The 19,165-nt window shown below is 54.9% G+C and overlaps 1 protein-coding gene across 2 annotated transcripts in view; it reads right to left on the reverse strand.

Annotated features, from left to right (window-relative positions):
• Positions 1-2,358: 2,358 nt before the first annotated feature.
• Pde2a (phosphodiesterase 2A) overlaps positions 2,359-19,165 on the reverse strand; it is a 60,403-nt gene continuing 43,596 nt past the window's right edge. For both annotated transcript variants that reach the window (XM_050122612.1, XM_050122613.1), the window contains 25 exons: positions 14,475-14,534; positions 13,768-13,909; positions 13,468-13,520; positions 13,207-13,281; positions 13,077-13,118; positions 12,534-12,602; positions 12,230-12,360; positions 11,454-11,565; positions 10,743-10,782; positions 10,576-10,639; positions 10,199-10,271; positions 9,920-10,097; positions 9,604-9,716; positions 8,722-8,799; positions 7,612-7,734; positions 7,103-7,173; positions 6,507-6,629; positions 6,046-6,133; positions 5,874-5,921; positions 4,921-4,995; positions 4,707-4,806; positions 4,371-4,483; positions 4,066-4,104; positions 3,814-3,920; positions 2,359-3,630 (listed from right to left, as the gene is read on the reverse strand). In XM_050122612.1, the coding sequence (XP_049978569.1) occupies positions 3,420-3,630; positions 3,814-3,920; positions 4,066-4,104; positions 4,371-4,483; positions 4,707-4,806; positions 4,921-4,995; positions 5,874-5,921; positions 6,046-6,133; positions 6,507-6,629; positions 7,103-7,173; positions 7,612-7,734; positions 8,722-8,799; positions 9,604-9,716; positions 9,920-10,097; positions 10,199-10,271; positions 10,576-10,639; positions 10,743-10,782; positions 11,454-11,565; positions 12,230-12,360; positions 12,534-12,602; positions 13,077-13,118; positions 13,207-13,281; positions 13,468-13,520; positions 13,768-13,909; positions 14,475-14,534 (2,328 nt within the window). In that variant the 3' untranslated portion in view covers positions 2,359-3,419. The remainder of the gene's footprint in view (positions 3,631-3,813; positions 3,921-4,065; positions 4,105-4,370; positions 4,484-4,706; positions 4,807-4,920; positions 4,996-5,873; positions 5,922-6,045; positions 6,134-6,506; positions 6,630-7,102; positions 7,174-7,611; positions 7,735-8,721; positions 8,800-9,603; positions 9,717-9,919; positions 10,098-10,198; positions 10,272-10,575; positions 10,640-10,742; positions 10,783-11,453; positions 11,566-12,229; positions 12,361-12,533; positions 12,603-13,076; positions 13,119-13,206; positions 13,282-13,467; positions 13,521-13,767; positions 13,910-14,474; positions 14,535-19,165) is intronic.

Below are 19,165 nucleotides of genomic sequence, written 5' to 3' on the forward strand. Positions count from 1 at the left end.
GTGTGACTGAGTGTGACAGGGGCTTCTATAGGTGAACAGGAAAGATATTAGCCCTGGAACACACCCGCAGGAACCTTTCCCTGACCTCTGGGGCACAGAGGGTTGTGTTGGTGGTGGCACCTGCTGGGCCCCGGCAGCACTACATGGCACCCCACCTCTTCAACCTGTGGGTTGTAGCCCCTTTGGGGGTTGCCTCAGACCGTCAGAAAACACAGATATTTACTTACTAGTCATAACAGTAGCAGAATTACGGTTAGGAAGCCGCAAAGGAAATGATTTGAAGGTTGGGGGTCATCACTACACCAGGAAGCATATTAGAGGGGTCGCAGCATCAGGAGGGCAAGAACCTCTGCTAAAATCACAGGATGCCGTTGCTCTCCCTCCCCATTCCAGTTCCTTCTCTGGGGCCTGACCACTTGCTTGGCACCCACAGGTCCCATGACAGTGCTGCCCAGACTGCCAGACCGAAGCGCCCGTCCTCCGGGATGGCCTTCTGTCCCTGGGAGGAGGGAGACATGCCGGGCTGCGTCGCAGCCTAGTCTTGGCGAAGAACCTCTCCAAGCCTCGAACCACTCACTACACAATTGGCCAGTGGCACCTATGCCACAGAATCTGGTGATGTTCAAATAAAATACCAACTGGAGCCCTTAAGTCTGGAAGGCAGGATAGTTACAAGGGGCCAAAGGGGCTGGCATTGTATCCCATGACTTTATGAGAGCTGCCTGCAGGTTCTCGGCAAAGATAGCCCTTGCCCCTAACCTTGTCCCTGCTCCTAGTCTTCTTCCCTGACATCCCCAGGTAGATGCCCCGACCACTCTGCCAGAAATTTCGGTCATACCAAGAGCTCCTCCCAACCTCACACTAGGGGTAGGGCGAGCTCTCCAGTCCTCTCTCGGCACCAGCCACCCACTCTCAGGGCCACACACATCAGCAAGGGCCAAGCTTTGCCCAGAGAGGCAGGCACCACGCTTGGCATCTGGGCCCCTCCTGGGCCTCATCCCCTTTGTCTCTGTACTCCCTCCCAAGTCACCTGCCCTTCATCTGTGCCTTCACAGGAACAGTTTCTTCAATCACAGGGCCTTTCCTGTCTTACCTGCAGGAGAAGTCCATGTTCACCCTTCATCTTAACTGTGGTTCTCAGGCTTGGGCTACCAACGGGCACACCCGGCCTGACTCCTGGGTGCCAGGATGAGCTGTATCACCGCCTTCATCTAGTCTCCTTCAGGCCACAAATGAAGAGCAGGTCAGGACAAACCCCCGCATGGGGTTTTGCATAAACAGACATGACTTGCAGGTTACTCACCCAATTTGACGGCCGGGGGGCGGGGCAGATATCATAGCCTGGGCCCTGAGGAGGGCATAGGCTGGGATGGACACTGGATGTGGGTAGAGGGGAGCAGCAAAGCCCCTTGGGTTTGCACTCAGGTTGTCCAAGGCTTATGGGGAAGCGCTGGTGTAAGCCAGCCATCTTCTTCCAGCCCTGGGCCAGCCACTGACCCCTAACCTAGCCGAGCAGCCCATGACTCTGAGAAGACAGAGACCCTAGGGGAGCTCAAAACAGGACTGGGCAGAGGTCTGGAGGTCAGGGGCCAGCCTGGACATCCTGAGACCACTCAGTCTAGACATCTGATTCCAAAACCATAGCCTATGAGCAGATAGGCTCTGTGTTCCCAAAGGTGAGGTTGGCCTCCCAGGACACTGCTGTGGTCACGAGATGGCTCTCTAGGACCCCCCAAGCCTATCCACCCCTGGAGAGCAGTGTCCAGGATCTTCACAGACTGTTGTTGATTGGTCAGGATGTGGTGAATTAGGAGGTGGAGAGGAGGGCCTAGACAGACTGAGGGGAGGAGCCTCCTCTCTGATCCCAGCAGCAAATGCCCATGAAGCCGGGCAAGCCGGGACAAACTCCACAGACACAAACCAGTGTCAAATTCAGCATGGAGACTCACACCACTCAGGGACACCCCTTCTGTAACACTTGGAAATACTGGGATGTAGAACTGATGGTTACCCAGACAACCCTGCAGGCAAAGAGAGGCTCTGAGGTCCAGGTGCTGGCTCTATGGGCATCATGACCAGCATGCAGAGGTGTAGAAAGAGCCACAGGTCACCTCCTCCAAGCAGCTTCTGTGGTAGACTCTTGGCCTTCCTCTCCAGGCCGTGGTCGCCCACTGTTCACAGCTGAGCCTCTGGGGCCAACCACCCATAGCCCTCATGGGCCAGGAATTACCTCCTCCAGGAAAGTGGTGTCCCAGGAAAGTGATTAGGCACCAGGGCTAGAGGAGTCAGTTTCTAGGGTGCTCGCCTGTGCCAGCTGTTTCCCCTCCTCCTAACGCACACACAGAGTCCACAGCAGCCTCCTGGGAGAGGGTTGGTAGAAAGAAATAGATTTATTCTCATGTACAAAGCACTCAGCCCACGGGACCACATACAACAGGTGCACAGAGTCCTAGAAAAAATGCGTCTCTCTCTAAAGGCAACTCAGAGTAGGTAAGGCAGGCGGCCCCTCCCCCACCCACAATACACAGAAAGGAACAGAAGAGAAGCCCTGCGGGGTGAGGCCAGGCCCCTCCCTGATGGCAGGAATGGGAGAGGGGCTCAGGCCAAGGGGGACACACTCAGAGGAAAAGAAAGGTTCAGCCTTCTGTGCCTTAGGGTGGCAGAGCCTGCCACAGACACTCAAGGACTCCACAGCACGCTGGAGACTTTGATCTAAAGAGAGAGTAGTCTAACAATCCGGTCTTGCCTAGCTAGGGAGAGGAACTGGCTTCAGGCCACACCACCTGAAGGACGCATACAGGGCTGTATCCCAGCTTATACGGGGCTGTATCCCAGCTTGAGGATCCTTCCTGCCCATCATTCCTGTCCTTTCTACTAGAGCTCTTCCTCCGCAAGAGCACTGAACTACCTGGCTGTCAGCTTCCTCCCAGGTCCCAACCCTACCAGAAGCACAGAGGTCCTCAGGATACTTTATCCTATGGCTATTTCTAGCTGGTGACTGTTTTATGTCCTCTGCTAACTCAGCAATTTCTTCCACGAGGATCTTGGCGTCCCCAGGGAACGGGGATTCCCTCAGGAAAACAAGGGCTCTAAAGGGGTCACAGAAGGAACGGTAGCACTGCTCAGAGAGAGCAGCTTGAGCAGGACTGGGCAGGTGTGGCCAGAGGTGCAGAATGCAGCCCACTGCCACTGGTCACCACTGTGCTCTTGAAGAACAAATGGGCAAGCCTGAGAATGGGAACCCTGCTTCCCTTCTACAGACGAGAACGCCGAGGCCTGGGAAGGGTAGCATGGACCGGGTCACGTGGGACATCCTGGCCTAGAACCCAGGACCCACGGCTCTGGTTCCCAATGCATGGGACAGACTGGAAGAGAGCTACGGAAGGAGGGCTGGGCAGGGCGTGCCCCCAGAGGGGGAGTCATTCCGCCTCGAGGCTGCAGCAGCCGTTGACAGGAGCCCTGGTGCCGTCCAAGTCGGGCACCTCATACTCCTCGTCCAGGAAATCCAGCGAGTTGTTGCTTGGGAGGCCTCGGATGGTGAACTTGTGCGACACCTTGGTCCAGTGCTCACGGTTGGAGGCCACACGTTCATACAGCTCTGCCGCCTTGGGGAACAGGTCCTGTAACAGCCTGGGGGTGCAGGGGATGGGGGTTAGAGGTCAGAAGACAGCAGACACGGCACTTCCGTGCCAAGCCCAGGGACTGGCACAGCATGAAGACCGCATCTGCGGCGGCAGGGCCTGGGGATAAGGCTGCAAGCGGCAGGGCCTCTTGTTCACCCACTGCCCCGCCCTCTCGTGCCCACAAGCTCACTTGTAGATGGGCATGGCGATATGCTCCATGAAGCTGATTTGCAGCTCGGGGATGTAGGCCTTCTCCCGGTCCATCATCTCCATTGGTCTGTTGCCCATGGCCTTCTCCTGCAGACACCAGATCATCAGGCCTGCCCCTCCATCAGGTACCAGGTGGGACCAGCTAGCCCAAACCCTCCCAGCCTCGTGCCAGGAATACCCCACCTGCCCGCACACCACCACCCTGGGCATCCTGAGGTCACCTGACGCGTACCAAGTCTCCCTGGGAGAAGAACTCTTTGTAGATCAGCTCCTGGAAGACATCACCGTCATCATTTCCTGCGAGTGGGATCTGTCCAGCTAAGCCTACTCCCAGGGTGACAAGCTGAGTGTCTCAGCCCCACCCAGGGCCTGCCTCACTAGCTGGACAGCAGAGTGTGGGGCCCGGGCTCTGCCCACTCCCACTCATTTACTGTGTGGCCTTGGAGAAGCTGGTGCCCGTCTCTGGGTTATTTCATCGGTGGCCCTGAGGTGGTCTGTATTTCTGAGTCCCCAAAATATAACCTGTATTGCTCTTACCGCAATCTTTCTGGTGGTCTTCCAGCCCTTCGTCTGGTCAGAGAGATCACAGGAGGTCATGAGGAGGCAGAGGAGAAGCCTGTGGTGCTGTTTGTTCGTTCGGTCGTAGCCCACTGGTGGAGGGACAATGGAGTCAAGGAGAAGGCCCAGGCTCCTGTCCCTTCTGAGAACAAGGGCCCCACAGCCTGTCCCACAGTGGGGCACAAAGCACACCGGTGGAATCTGGGAGGCCAGTACTGGGTCTGCCTGGACCGATACCAGAACCATGGCAGAGGTTCAGGTGGGCAGATGTTGGTGCCAAACCACCCACCCCTCCCCAGTGGTGAGGTGTGGTACCTTCAGCCATCTTCTGCAGGTCCTTGAAGATGCGGAGGTGGTGTGCCAGGTCTGTGGCCAAGATGATGTCCCTCATGAGGTCCAGCATGCGCTGGTAGTCCTGGAGAGGGTCAGGGAAGGGGCATCACGGTCCCTGCCGCACACATCCCATCTCCACTCCAAGGCAGACCTGCTCCTTCTGCCCAGCCAAGCAAACCCCACACAACCCCATCACCTTCCGGGAGAAGTGGTCAAAGATGTTGCAGCCATGGGTGTTGAGGATGGCAATGGCCTGAGCAAAGTGATGCCTCTGTGGGGAGATGAGAGACAGGTCCTTCTGGTGCAGAGTGTGCCTCACCAGAGGCTCCCAGGGAGGCAGGAAAGCCCAGCAGGGCCTGGACCCTGAGCTCAGTGGAGCAAGCAGAAAGGGGCGTGAGGGTCCCCATTCCCTTTGTGAGTAGTCTACTGGAACCCTCTGTGGCCCCAGGCAAGTCCCTGGCCAACTCCATGACTCAGAGCCCTCAGCTGCCACATGAAGGGGCCTGATGAGGTATGCTCAGAGGGCCGCAAAGGATGGAAGGAAATTCTGAAATGATCCCCTGATGGCCTGGACACTAATTCATGCAGAAAATATTTGCTTGCTGACAAGGGGATGCAGTGAAAAGGCGAGGGCAGGGCCCTGTCTCCTGAGAGTGAAGGGCTGTCATTTGGAGGAGGAGCAGGCTCTTCCCAGGGGACAGAGGGTACAACCAGGGCTGCCACGGGGCATCCTGGGAGACAGTGAGCACGCTATTTATCTCTAAGGGTGCAAATGGGGGGTGCAATGGGAGACAGCCTGGGGCAAGGTGACCTTGGAAATGTGGTCCCTACACAGGGGGATCTTGTTCCTGACTCAGGAGGTCCCTGAGAGCAAACCAGCTTCAGGACTGGCGCTGACCCAGGCCTGAAGGGACTGGCAGGTTTTGCGGGGGGGGGGGGGGTTGGCTTGTTCCACTGGCCTTGCAAGCCTGGCTCGGGCTGACCCAGTGTCCCTAGTCACAGCTCCAACCTGTACCTGTTTCGGGAAAATGAGGCCCACAAGGCACAACCCCCACAGCTAGCTGGAGAGCATGGCTTGACAACTGTCTAGCTTGAAAGTTGCTGGCCTTTAGGGGTTTAGGACAGGGGCTGGGCAGGACGCCAATTTACCTCCATGACAGAGCCCTCCGAGCTGTAGAGTGCGGCCAGCACGGATTTCTGCAACAGTCCAGGAAGGTTCGGGTTACCAGCTGCACCTCCCACTGAGGTCTCACTGCCTCTTCACCCCAGGCTGAGAAGGGCAAGGCAGAGGGTCCCCATTGTGAGGGGGGCAGGCTCTCACCGAGGCCACCTGGAAGGAGTTGTTTGTGCCTCTGTGGTCCAGGTCGTGACACATGCAGGAAATAAACAAGGCGAAGATCTCAATGTCCCTGAGGGGGAAGCAGAAGAGAAATGTCACCCCGAGCTTCCTCCTGGGCACTTCAGAGAAGACAGCTGGAAGAGAAGCCCAGGGGCCACCTAGTCGGGAGCTTCCGGAAAGCGGCTCTCCTTTGGAGTGCCCAGCCCTGGGGGAATCAAGTCCACCATTCTCTGAGACTGAGCAGCCCCCTTGCGGAAGGCGGGGCTGTATGGCGTGCCCAGCCCTGGGGGAATCAAGCCCACCATTCTCTGAGACTGAGCAGCCCCCTTGCGGAAGGCGGGGCTGTATGGCGTGCCCTGCTAAGCAAAGAGGGCAGGACGAGTAGAGGACCTGAAACTCAGCTGGCTTCATGGCTGGCAGGTGTGGAACGGGCAGCCACTTACTCGAGGTAGCTGGAAAGCTCCAGGTTCTTGTAGAGCAGGTAGCAGAAGTGAGAGACAGAGAAGGCGTGCATCCAGTTGTGGTAGGGTGGATCCCGGTAGCCTTTCTTCACCATCAAGCAGAACCTGGGGGAGCAGAGGAACCTCAGCCTCGCCTCCTCCGGGAAGCCCTCCAGACTCTGCCAGTTACATTCTCTTGCCTCTCTTTCTGCATGATTCAGTGTCTGACAACGGCTTCTCAATCACAGATCCTTTCCCATCCCAACAAACCCAGTCCTCTTCCAGGCATCTTTACAAGATTCCCTCCCTGGGGCCTAGAGAGATGGCTCAGTGGTTCGGAGAATTGGCTGTTCTCCAAGAGGACCCGAGTTCAATCCCCAGCACCCACATGGCAGCTCACAACTGTTTGTAACTCTAAGATCTGACACCTTCACATAGACATACATCAATACCAATGCACATCAAATAAAAACTAAAAAAATAAAATAAAATAAAAAATAAAAGGTCCCTCCCAAGAATGCTTGGGGCAATGGACACAAGACAGAAGCAATCTGAGCTGGAGATGGAGGCTCTGCTCCAAGGGCAGTGCCGGCACATACCGGGCCAGAGTTGGGCAGTCAATTTTGTAGTTGTTGATGAAGTTCATGTCTTGCAGCATGCTCAGGATGGCCTGTAAGCACAGGAGGGGACGTCATAGGGACCGGCACTATCGACCTCCCTTGAATTCTCACAATAAACAGAGTCTTGGAACTCTAACCCTAAACTAAAGGACAATTCAATTGACGAACAGTCATATGTCAAGCTGTGAACTATCCAAAATTTGAGGGTTTTGGAAGCTAAGACTTCTTGGAAGCAAGCTCACATACAGGCTTAGATCAGGGACAGGGTTGCAAGCTCAAGGCCACACACCTGGGCCAGCTTTGGGCCACCATCCAGACCACTGCTGTCCCCTAGGCAGCCCCATGGTCCTGAGAAGCACACCTAGCCTATCTCTGAAGGAGCCCATAGCCCTGTTTGGCGTTTCTGCCTCGCCCGGAAGTTCTGATGCACATCTAACTAACATCTATACTTCCCACGCACAACCCCCAACTAAGAAGGGCCAGCTCACCATAGAAGTATCATCTTCAGGCAGAGAGCGAGGAGTGTAGGTAAAGTTGGCAAAGTTGGAGTCAATGGCAGCCACAGGCTGGATCCCATCGTGGAGAAGTTTGGTATACTCGTCGTCAGAGACCTAGTGCAGACAAGCCAGGCATTGGCCCATGGCCTCTCCATCAAATCCCCACACAGACGGGGGCTCCCTTGCCCAGCGTACATCAAGCTGGATTCCAACTCTTTTTTTTTTTGGTTTTTCGAGACAGGGTTTCTCTGTAGCTTTGGTGCCTGTCCCGGAACTAGCTCTTGTAGACCAGGCTGGCCTCAAACTCCCAGAGATCCGCCTGCCTCTGCCTCCCGAGTGCTGGGATTAAAGGCGTGCGCCACCACCGCCCGGCTCAAGCTGGATTTTAACTCTTTATATTATCACTGGACAGATCACCACAGGACTGCAGCCCACATGCCTGTATCCCCAGCTTACGAGCAGATGACCACATGCGTGACAGCCAAAGATAGAGCTAGAGAATGCCCCTTTTGTAATAGCCCAACCTGAGATAGCCTTTTACAGACACTAAGTCTAGCAACTTGTCTCTCGAGGAGAGTTTTCAAACGTTCCATCTCAGTCCTTCCCGCTGCTGGCTCTGTGCGTATTCCCAAAGTCTCACACAGGTGAGAGGAAATGCCTCAGTGAACAGTGACTGTCATACACTCGAAGCTAAGGCTTGAGGTAGCTCTTTGGAAACAGGGCCTGGGAATGGGATTGGAGGCTCAGTAATTGGGATCGTGCAGGGTTAGAGAGTGGTAGTGAGAAGCCCCTAGCAAGGTTTCAGCTTTCGGGACTTCCCTAAACGGACACGGGATGGGGGTAGCTGTCAGAACTAAATTGTTCCCTGGGTGAAAGCCTGCTGGCTTCTTCCAGACTGGGGCTGGACTAAGAAAAGGCTTAGGAGAGTGGAATGGGAAATGGGAGGCGGGGGAGACAGTCCCTAGGCAGAGCAGGAGGCCAGGTACTGGTGTGGTCTGTTTTCACATTCTCAAGAACCAAGGATAAGAAAGCTCAGCCTGGGCCTGGGCTGCAGAGGGGTCCGGGAGACCGGGAAGGACAGACGTTCCACGCAAGCCTCACCTTCATATGGTACATCATCATCTCATTGGCCAGGTGGCTGCGGTACTGGGCCTCGTTCACCTTTTTGTATAGAAGAGACTGGGGGAGAAAGTGGAAACGACGGGGCTGGAGCTGGAGGCCGTGACACCCTCAGAATGCTCAGAAAGGGGTAAGATGGCAGAAGCCCTCCTTCCAATCCCATTGGAGGCCCAGTGTGCGACGTTAGCGAGAGCCCAGTCTTCAGGCTCCACCCCCACGCTCATCTCAGCTCTCTAACTGGCCCTTCCCCATTTTCTTAACAACTGAGGCACTGAGCGCATGCGTCTGCTGAGCCTGACCCAGACTTCAATGATGGAACCTGGTAGCCCTTGGAGCAGAAGATCAGAAGAAGGAATTGATTCAGGAACCTGGGCTGGACTTTCAGGCTAGAGCTGCCAAAAAGCCAGGGCAGAAAGATCCAATATTTGCCAAAAAACAAAAAGACATTGGGCTGGAATTGCTGGAGAAGAGGTGGCGTTCTAGCAATAGGATTTTGTATGTGTGTATTGGTTTTTGTTTGTTTGTTTTTTGGTTTGTTGAGACAGTGTTTCATGTAGCCCAGGCTGGCCACCAATAAACTCCTGACCCTCCTGCTATTCCCTCTCAGGTTCCAAGATTACAGGCCCATACCACCAGCCCAGCAGATCTAGACGTTTTGTTTGTTTTGTTTTGCTCGTTTATCTCTCTCTCTCTCTCTCTCTCTCTCTCTCTCTCTCTCTCTCTCTCTCTCTCTCTCTCTCTCTCTCTCTCTCTCTCTCTGAAAACAGTATACCCAAAGCTTTCATGCTGTGTGTGGATGGACAGGCCAGAGCAAAGAGTGGGGAGTCGAAGGCCACCCTCCCCGCCCCAGTCGCGCTCCCTCACGTGAGCGATGCTGATGCCGCAGTAGATGGAGAAGGCTGTGGCCAGGTCCTCGTCGAACTTGCTGAACCATGGCCCATTGATCTTGTTCACTAGTTCAGCCACACCAATGACCTCTGGGAAGAGAAAGAAGATAGGAACCGCTGGGGAAGGGGTCCAGTGAGACCTCTTTTTTCCTAACTCCTCTGGAAGTAATGGTTCAAGCCCGGGCAACCCCAATCCTAAAGAATCGCAGAAACTAAGACCGCCTTCCACTGTGCCCCGCCCTGGCCCCGCCCCGCCCCTCCAGGTCCCGCCCCCGGCGGCCAGGCGTCCTCACCCTGATTCTCGTTTTTGATAGGGAAGCAGAGGATGTTGCGCGTGCGGAAGCCAGTGCTGTCGTCTACGCCGCGATAGAAAAGCGGATGGGCGTAAGCGTCGGGGATGTTCAGGATCTGGCCCGTGGTCGCCACGTGGCCCGCGATGCCCTGGTCCGCCGGGATGCGGATCTCATAACTCTGCCCAGACAGAGATGGAGTAGAGAGCAGAGTTGGCCTGGCTATAGACAACCTTCAGATGTGGCTTGTTTCCCAGGGCCCTTGCGTCCATACTTCCTCACCTCATCGTCCACCACGCCGCCATCGAACACCTTGGCCACCAGCTCATTCTGATCCAGCAGGAACACCGAGCAGCTGTGGAGAGAAGTGGTTGGCCCCTCCAATCACGCATGACTAAGGAAGCCATTTCTGAGGTCCTGACCTGACATACTCCTCTCCTCTCGAGGCTGGCCATTTGCACGCATTCCTCCGTTTGCTTTTTGTTTGTTTTGTATTGTATCGCTGTGTATGTGTCACTGAAACCCATGGCAAACAAAGCTAGCACTGCCCTGGCTGATATAAGAGCCCATCAGAAGGAAGTGCCAGACAAGGAGGCAGGGGCAGGGCAGAGGTGGTGAGGACTGAGGCCTGCCTCCCTCCCCGGCCCACTTCTGCTCACATCTCCGCGTTGCTGAGGTTTCTGGCCTCGGTGATGATCTCCTGGAGCAGGACAGAGACGTCATCTAGAGGAGGGTAAGGGGAAGCACGTGAGACCGGAGGAGTGCCAGGCAAACCCTCCATGTCCCCTCCCCAGACAGCCTGTGTGGAAGACAGTCAGGCACTCACCCAGGTGAGTGAAGAGGTTCTTCGCCACTTGGAGAAGAGCCTGAGGAGGGAGAAGTGAAGACCACGGTGTTGGGTCAGGGCTCACCCTAACCAATGCCTTGCTGCCAATGGCCCCGGGCTGTCCTCATTCCTTCCCCAGGGCTGGAGACTGAGGTGCTAATGAAAACCTTTGGCTACTAAGTGAAAGAGTAGAGGAATAGCCAGTGAAGATGGTCAGGAAGCCCCTGGAGCTCAGGCGTCCAACCTCCTTTGCCTCCTGCTGCCCAGATGTTGTGGTAGTGCCAACGTTAGACACTAGAGGGCAATCACAGACAATGCCTAGAGCCCAGGGGCCCACTGAACTCCCTCTTTTTTTTTTTTTAAAGATTTATTTATTTATTATGTATACAACATTCTGCCTCGATGTATGCCCGCACGCCAGAGGAGGGCGCCAGATCTCAGTACAGATGGTTGTGAGCCACCATGTGGTTGCTGGGAATTGAACTCAGGACCTCTGGAAGAGCAGCCAATGCTCTTAACCTCTGAGCCACCTCTCCAGCCCCTGAACTCCCTCTTTAAGAGACTTCCAGGTCACTAGGTTATCTAGTGTTACCTGCGTTACCAGGGCAGTGCTGCCATTAGCCCGGATAACACAAGGTACACATCTGCTCTTTTGGACAGCCTTCCGGGGTTGGAGCTGGTCCCCGGGAAAAGCTCAAGGCAGGCACTCACCTGGCACTCACACTTGAGCTTCTGTTCCTTCTGGAAGGCCAAGGTGCTGGTGAGCACCGTGCCTGTGTAGTGGAAGCAGTGTTGGATCACATGTTCATCCTGGTCTGTGAACCTGGAGAAAGTGGGGGTTCACCGGAGATGGGAGGGAAGATGGGCTGTCTCCTTTCCTCCTTGCTGGCAGGAAGCCATATCTACCAGCTAACGGAACTCTCTCACACGAAGGACAGTTGCACTTCCTGCCCTTCAGGCTGAGTGCTCTCTCCAGGGAAACTTCTACTTGTCCTCAGACCAAAATGTGGGTTCCTCCTGAGGCTACCGATTTGTTTCTGTTTGTTTGAGGCAGGGTTGTGGCTACCCCAGAACTGCTGGGCTCAAGTGATCCCCTGCTCCCACTTCAGACTCCTTAGAAGCTGGAGTTACCACCACGCCACCACATCAAGGGAGCTGTTGCTTCTTGAAACCAAAGCCATATCTCCCTTCTCTGATTGGAGTCACTCAGACCAAGGCTAGTCTCCTCCCTCAGACTAGAGACTTGCCAAGACCAGAGCCGGCTGTCCTCCTGCTCTTCTGCAATGCCCCCACCCACCCATCCACCCCCACAACCTGATGGAGAGGTGGTGGCAAAAACAAGGATGATGGGGGGTCAGCATCATGCACTAACAAACTGAGGTTCACCACCGCTGGGGAGGGCCTCCGCCTAGCCCCTTCTCACGTTGTTACCCTGGCCTGCCTCCCAGTTCCAATTCCTTATTGACACCCTCCACCCCCAAACTCACAAGTCTCCTCCAAGCTTGTTGAAGGCACAAGCCAGAGCCACCACCTGGTCAGTGGCCCGGCTGATGACAGGGACACACAGCATAGCCTGCAGCTCACAGCCCAACATGTTTTGTAGCTGCTGCACATCGTCCTGCAGAGATTCAAGGGATGGTGAGCAAGGCAGAGGAGGGGCAGTGGGCTTCCTTCCCCAGTTCTTCTCTCGGTCTAGTTCTTCCGTTTTTTAGGCTATCCCATTCTGAAGATCCTGGAACCTATGCAAGGGCTCCCCCTCTCTCTCCCCTGGCTAACATGGCCATGGCTTACAGAAGTTAGGTCCTTCAACTGGATGCACTTCTTGTCTTCCACCACGTGGCCTAGGCGTCCCATGGTCAACTGGAGAGTGAAGAGAGACCCAGTTGACCCAGCTTTCCCTGTATCCGGGATCTCAGCCCATCCTTATCTTCCATGACTGGAGGTTTCAACAAGCTCTTTGAACCGTTCAAAAAATGGATGGAGCTAACACTGAGGAGTGGAAGATGGGGAATAGGGAGGGCTAGAGTAACCAGTGGTGGACCAGAAGATCTTCCCTAACTAGAGAGTGATGAGCAGACTCCAAAGAGATTATAACGGACTCGTGTCTAGAAATACTCCAGCGGATGAGAGCTGATCCCATGTAAGACTCCGCCTACCCTGTACGAGATTGTTCCTACCAGAACCTGACCACGAAATACAGTGCTCCTTTGTAAGGCTTTTAAGAGGACCTCAAGACCTGGACTAGTCCCACCAAGATATTCTAGCGGCTCCCAGTCCCGCTAGGACTTCACGGTCCCTTCAGGCTCCAAGGCAGAAGACGGAGGTGGCACTCACGGGAAAGCTGATCTCTTCTCCTAGCACTTTATCTCCAATGACCTGCGGGAGCCAGTAATGGAGAAGGATTAATGGAGGGGAAAGGCAGACACAGGTTGTTACCCAGGCCAACAGTGGGCCTGCCCCTCACCTTGCAGGAAAGCTGCAGATTGTCCTCTGACACCAGCAGGAGGCAGCAGTGAGACGCCTGTGTTTCTTGCTGCAGCTGAAAGGGGACAGAGGGGACAGAGCAAGCCGGGCTGAGTGTGCTGGGCCACCCTCTAGCCTCTCATCTCCCAGGGGGGTTTCAGGCTTTTGGGAGAGTAGAGTGGATGGGATGTCCCCATCTGAGTTGAGATGAGAGGTTCAAGGGAGAGAGATGGGGCGGGAGAGAGGACGCTCAGGAACTCACATATTGAAGGACTTTGAGCTGCAGAGACGTGGCATCCAAGTCATAGAGTTCCCCTGCAAGGGCAGGGCTCACGTCAGAGAGGGCTGTCTTACCGACGCTGCTCCATGTTCCTCCCCTGTGTCTCCTCAGGCCTCACCAGCCACCCAGAAGACCCACACTCTTTCCAAGCAATATCTGGATGCTGCCTTGTAGTCCAGCTCACTTCCCAGGCCCTTCCTACTCCCTAGGTCTGGTCCTGTTGCTTCCCCTCCAGGATCAGCCCCGTCAGGTCCTACAGACCTGCCCAAGTTTGGCCCTCACCACACAGTTGCAGAATCTTTCGGTCATGGTCGCTGTATCCCTTCTCATCCTTCTGATCTTCAGAGGCATCCACTGAAGTGTTCTGGAAAGCTTCAGGCCTGCGCTGTTGCAAAGTCTGTACCCTCCGCAGGGCCACCAGAGTCTGCAGGCAGGCAGAATGCTAATCACACTCTTGCCCACCCTGGCTGCTGGTGCCGCTACGCGACTCCTCCCCTTTGCTCATGCAGCTCCCTTTGTGGGCCCCACACTGCCCAGTGCCCACTGCTACTCTGGTCCAAAATAGTTCAAGCCATGGCCCCTCAGCCTCCTGAGAGTCCCCACAGCCCCTGGAGCCTCCTTCCATCCATGGACAAGTATAGCTGTCTCCACCTCTGGCTCATAAAGGCTTCCAAAAGAGGGTCCAATTTTTCTGTCTAACACCATCCTGATTAAGATCACAGATGTCTGAAATCTTAGGCAGAAAAGAGCCTGAGTTATGTACAAGGTATTTGACTCATCACTAACTTCGGTAAGTCGGTGCTATCATTATCACCATCTTCAGATGCAAATGGAGACTTATAGAGGCTTCATGACTTCTCAAAGTCCCAAAGCTTCAAGGTGGTAGTGCTGGAACCAGAAGCCAGGCCTGGCCAGCTCTCTGGCCAGCCAGGTCCTCTTCCCACTAGCTCTAATAAGGGTTCGTGTTACCGTGGTCCCACCCCACTTACATGCTTCTCCACTGCCTGCAGGTTCCATTCCTCACTGTCACTCAGCTGGCCACAGTGCACCTGGCAGGGAGGGAGAAGGGACAAGCTGTGACCTCCCCCAGCCTGTCTTTGCTAGTGTGCCCCCCCCATGGCCAATACACACTAGTCTCTACCAACACAGTCTGCGACCTCCATGTCAGGCCAGGCAGACTCTGGGAGTCTTTTCCCCAAGGAAGACTTCTAGTGCAGGCGCAAAGGGTGGGACTTTTCTGTTTCTGACCCATTGCTTTCCATGCTTCTTGTCCCCTTCCTGGGGACAGTCCAGGTGTATAGTGTCAGGAAGGGGGACCTTAGATCCTTCTCCATCTTCCTCATGTGGAGTACCTCAGACCCTGATTAGAGGATTTGTGCAACTGGCTTCAGCCTCCCAGCTCCATCCTTTTTTCTGGGTGGGGTTTGATCTGCCCTTACATCCGGGCTAGAGGAGCCCAGTATGACCTCTGCCAGGGGAGGTGTAGCGGACATGGATGGGCTGATGGGGTGCCTTCTGCCTACATGTGATCTGCACCACCGTGAGATGCACTCTTCCCCTTGCAGATGAGCCAGGACCCAGAAGGGGTGAGGGACTTATCCAAAGTCACCAAGCAGAAGATGGCAGAGTTAGAACCACTCCATCCACTCCCCCGCTTTCATGCCTTTCATTCTTCTCCCGCCTCCTGCCATCTTCCCCCTGTCCCCTGTGCCATCTTCCATGCTCTGGGAATCTCTCTTCCTCCACCCTGCTTGGGTGTTTGAAGAGGAAGTGTGGAGGGGAAGGAGGGTTGGCGGTCTAGGAACCCACTGTGGCCTGCCAGCAAGGCTCCCCACCTGCTTTCTCAACTTCTTTTGCTTATTCAAAGTCGGTTGCCACCTGTGGACTCCCACAGTGTTTGCGCGTGGGGGGTTCATCCTGCCTCCCCTGCCCCAGCAGTCCCTGCTTGCCTCTGCTCTGGGGCCCCTGCCAGGAGCAGATGGAGGGGACCAGCAGGTTCTCAGGAAGCTCAGGTTCTGGCCAAGAGAAATCATGTCTAGCTGGGGTGCACTTGCAAGGGGGTGTGGGACCTTATACCTAAGGGAGTTGGGGGTACACAGACAACCTGAGCTAGGAATCTCAAAGGGGATGGGATCTGGGAGGCTTTCTAAATTGGAAGTCCAAGCAGAAGAGGAGAGAGAGGAGACGGGGAGGGGACTGTAGACCAGAGGCTCCTCAGGTTAAGTGCTAAGTGGGAGGTGTGTGGGGAGATGAGTCCCAGGGGTGGGGAGCAGAAATGTCCAAGGGGCTACAGAGGGCCTTCAACTTGGGATTTAGGGAGCCATGGCAAACTTGAGCATCTGACACCAGTCATCTATGGGATGAAGGGTAAATATCAGGAAGCAAGACTAGAGCTGGGGAGAGCTGGAAGAGAGCTCCTTCCTACAGGACAGTCTGAGGCAGCCTGCATATGTTTTACATAATTATGCTGGCTTTTTATGGTTAGTATACGGAGGGCAGCATCCTTCTTGCTGCCTCTGCTTGTACCCATCTCTCAGGAAGAGGGGCAGTTGGGAACCCTCTAGAGCTGGGGGGAAACCAGCTTCTTGGCTTTCCAAAGGCCTTCACCCAGACACAGAGGTGGGGGTCTGAAAATGGTGAGGGAAAAGAAGAAGCCGTGATGTTCCCTCATCCCAGCATGCACTGTGGGCTGCTTCAGTCTACTCAATCAGCATGTTCAGACACACACAGGTTCTCCCTGGAAGAACCTAAAGCCCCTTCACATGTACATACCTGCGTTTACTCTCCCGTGGAAATACACACACACACACACACACACACACACACACACGCCTGCACCTCCACTACCCACACCATCCACATGTCTGCACCCACACCCATACTTTCAACATCTCCTAACACAAGCCAGTTAATCTCCAACACACTGACATGTGGTAGCATTTACGTTTGTAAATGCTAATGTTAAGGTGGGTGTCTGGAGCTCACTGTGAAATACTGATCAGTGGGCACCAGTGTTTAGAAAGAATTAAAAACCTGGCCAAGCTACCAGGCCCACCCTCATCAAATTCAACATGACTAATGGCATGAATGCCCTATTGTCATGCAAGGAGCTAACAGGCACAGCTCGGGGAGGGGGAACAGGCACAAATCATGCATCATATGCCAGAAACCAAGAGCCACCCACTTCTCAAAGGAACTCGTTATCCCAGAACTGAAAAACAGAGTAAGAGACTTTCCACATCAAGAGTCTGCAATCATGGCGATTGAACTGAGCTGTGAAAGCTCAAACTCAGGCACACAGCCACGCACGCGCACCTAGACTGCACATTTCTTAGCAAGTCCCCCGCTGACTGCAGCTCCATTGAAGCCCACTGCTCCTCATGGGACTCCCTGGTCTCCTGGCTAGCTCCAACCCTCACTTTCAGTTCTCCCCTTACTTTCATCTCCTGTGGCATGCCCTCCAGGGCTCAAATCAGAAACTAATGGTCTATTTCGGTCATTTCTGTGTTCCAGGGCATAGCTCACAGCTCTTGACACCTAATAGAAAGGTCTTGGATGGGTAGGTATGCACGTGCGTGTGTGCATGCGTTAGTATGTGCGTGCATGCATGTGTGTGTGAAGACAGTGGGCACCACCAACAGAAACCAGATAAAAGTTGGAGTTATCAAGGAGGGAGTGATGATTTGCACCCCCTCTTCCTTCTGTTCCCGCTACCTTCAGGACTGGGTAGCAGCTGGGTACCCCATGGCTGCCGGAGGATACAACATCCTGCGACCGTGGGAGCAGCTGTCAGATGTGTGTGCCTTGGGGAGCAGGCATCCAAAGAAGTGTGTTTCTGACTGGGAAGCTCCAGGCTGAGAGGAGAACTGGACAGTGCAATGCTCTAAATTCCCTTCAGGAGCTTTTCACTGTCAGAGTATCTGGGGCGATGAGGGGATGTCTGTCAGGAACGTCTGTACCTCAGGTGACATCTTCGTTCGTGGGTCACACCCCACACGTCAGCCTCCCTGAGCGCCACCTCCTCCCCACTTGCCTTTCCCCATGCTGTTCCCGTTGCTCTTCCCCTTCTCTGCTTCCCACCGACACCCAAGAGCTCCCTCAAAGGCTCCCTCGCTGCGGGACTCCCTTGCTGCTCCCGCTTCTGCCACCAGAGCACCAGCTGGCAGCAATTATTTCATTTGGCTTGTGGCGGCTTGAAGGTGTCTCTCCTGTCCCCAAACTGAAAGCTCCAAGAAGTAGACATGTCTTGTTCCGGCACCCAGCCGGTGGCTGGCTGAATTAAGCTGACACTAGGGTTTCCTCTCTTCAGAAAACAAGACTCCTGAGGTAATGCTAGGCAAGGCGAGCACGGCAGGCCTGCTGTCACCACGATGAATAACTTCCTGAATGTCTTCACCTTGGGGAGATGCTTTTCTTCCACCCAGTTTTCACTGGATCCAAGTGAGGACAGGCAGACTGGCAAGGAGTCTGGCACCTCTGGACCCTGTTCTGTCTGCAGACGTGTGCTGAAGTCACTGCGCCCCCACTCCTGACTACAGCGGCCAACCTTTGTAATGCTCCTTACTCTTGTCAGACTCCCCAAGAAACAGGGTAAAAAGTGGGGTCAGGGGAGCACACACTGGAAGGTTCTGAGCTCCCTCCCAGAGGCAGATGGGGCCTACTGTCAGGGAGTCCAGCCCGGCACCCCATTCCAGTTGGTGGCTGCCCCTCCACTCCCACTGTCTGCCCTATAGCTCAGGAAAGGTCAGGCGCCTCGGAAACCTTTAATTCCCTTTTAATGAGGTCGGGAGGAGTCCCTTGGTGCCGAGTTTATTTGTCCCAGGCGGCGCCACGCTGACGCTGGCAGATTCCCAGAACTGTGACTTGGGGTGCAAACCTTTTCCTGGGATAGGACAAGGATTTTCACTTCTATTTCCACATGGGAAAAGGGCTCAGAAGAGGAAAGGAGCATCTGCTGGCCCAGCCACCTTTCCAAGGAGCTGGGAGGCAGGAGCCTGGAAGACCTGTGACAGGCAGAGCAGCCAGCAGCCCAGGGAAAAACCCTTGAGGCTCCATGCTTCTCCGAGACCTCTAAGGGAGGCCTCTTCTCTTTCGTCTAGTTCACAGCTTCAAGGGGCTTCTTGGTTCCTGGTTGTCGCCCAGGCAGCTCCCCCAGGGACACCCACCTCTCCTTAAGTCCCCAGCTCCAGCAGTTCTGATACTTAAACTGCCTGTGTCTCCAGTGGTGGCAGCCTCGCATTCACCGATGCCCTTTCTGTGTCTGTTGGTCACTCACCTCACTGTGTCCCTGTCATCTTAGACACCACCCATAACCCATCCAGAGTTTGAGGCTAGGTCTCAATGGAGCTTGGATTACCCAGTGCACCAGAGGGTTCTTCCTGCCAGGGTGAGCTCTAGCACTGAGCTGTAAAGTTGATTTGGGCTCTGGTGAAGCCCTCCTCTCCCTCGCATGCCACACACACACAGACACACACGCACAGACACACATGCACGCACACACACACAGACACACATACAGACACACATGCATGCACACACACAGACACACACGCACAGACACACATGCACGCACACACACACACACACACACACACACACACACACACACACACACAAGAATGGGCTGGAAGTAGTAAAGGTAGAGAAAAATCTAACTTAGTAGAAATAAGGGGATAAAAAT

The sequence above is a fragment of the Alexandromys fortis genome, unplaced genomic scaffold (genome assembly GCF_014885135.2).
Source record: "Alexandromys fortis isolate MF-2015 unplaced genomic scaffold, M_Fortis_MF-2015_v1.1 scaffold_209, whole genome shotgun sequence".
NCBI classification, from domain to species: Eukaryota; Metazoa; Chordata; class Mammalia; order Rodentia; family Cricetidae; genus Alexandromys; species Alexandromys fortis.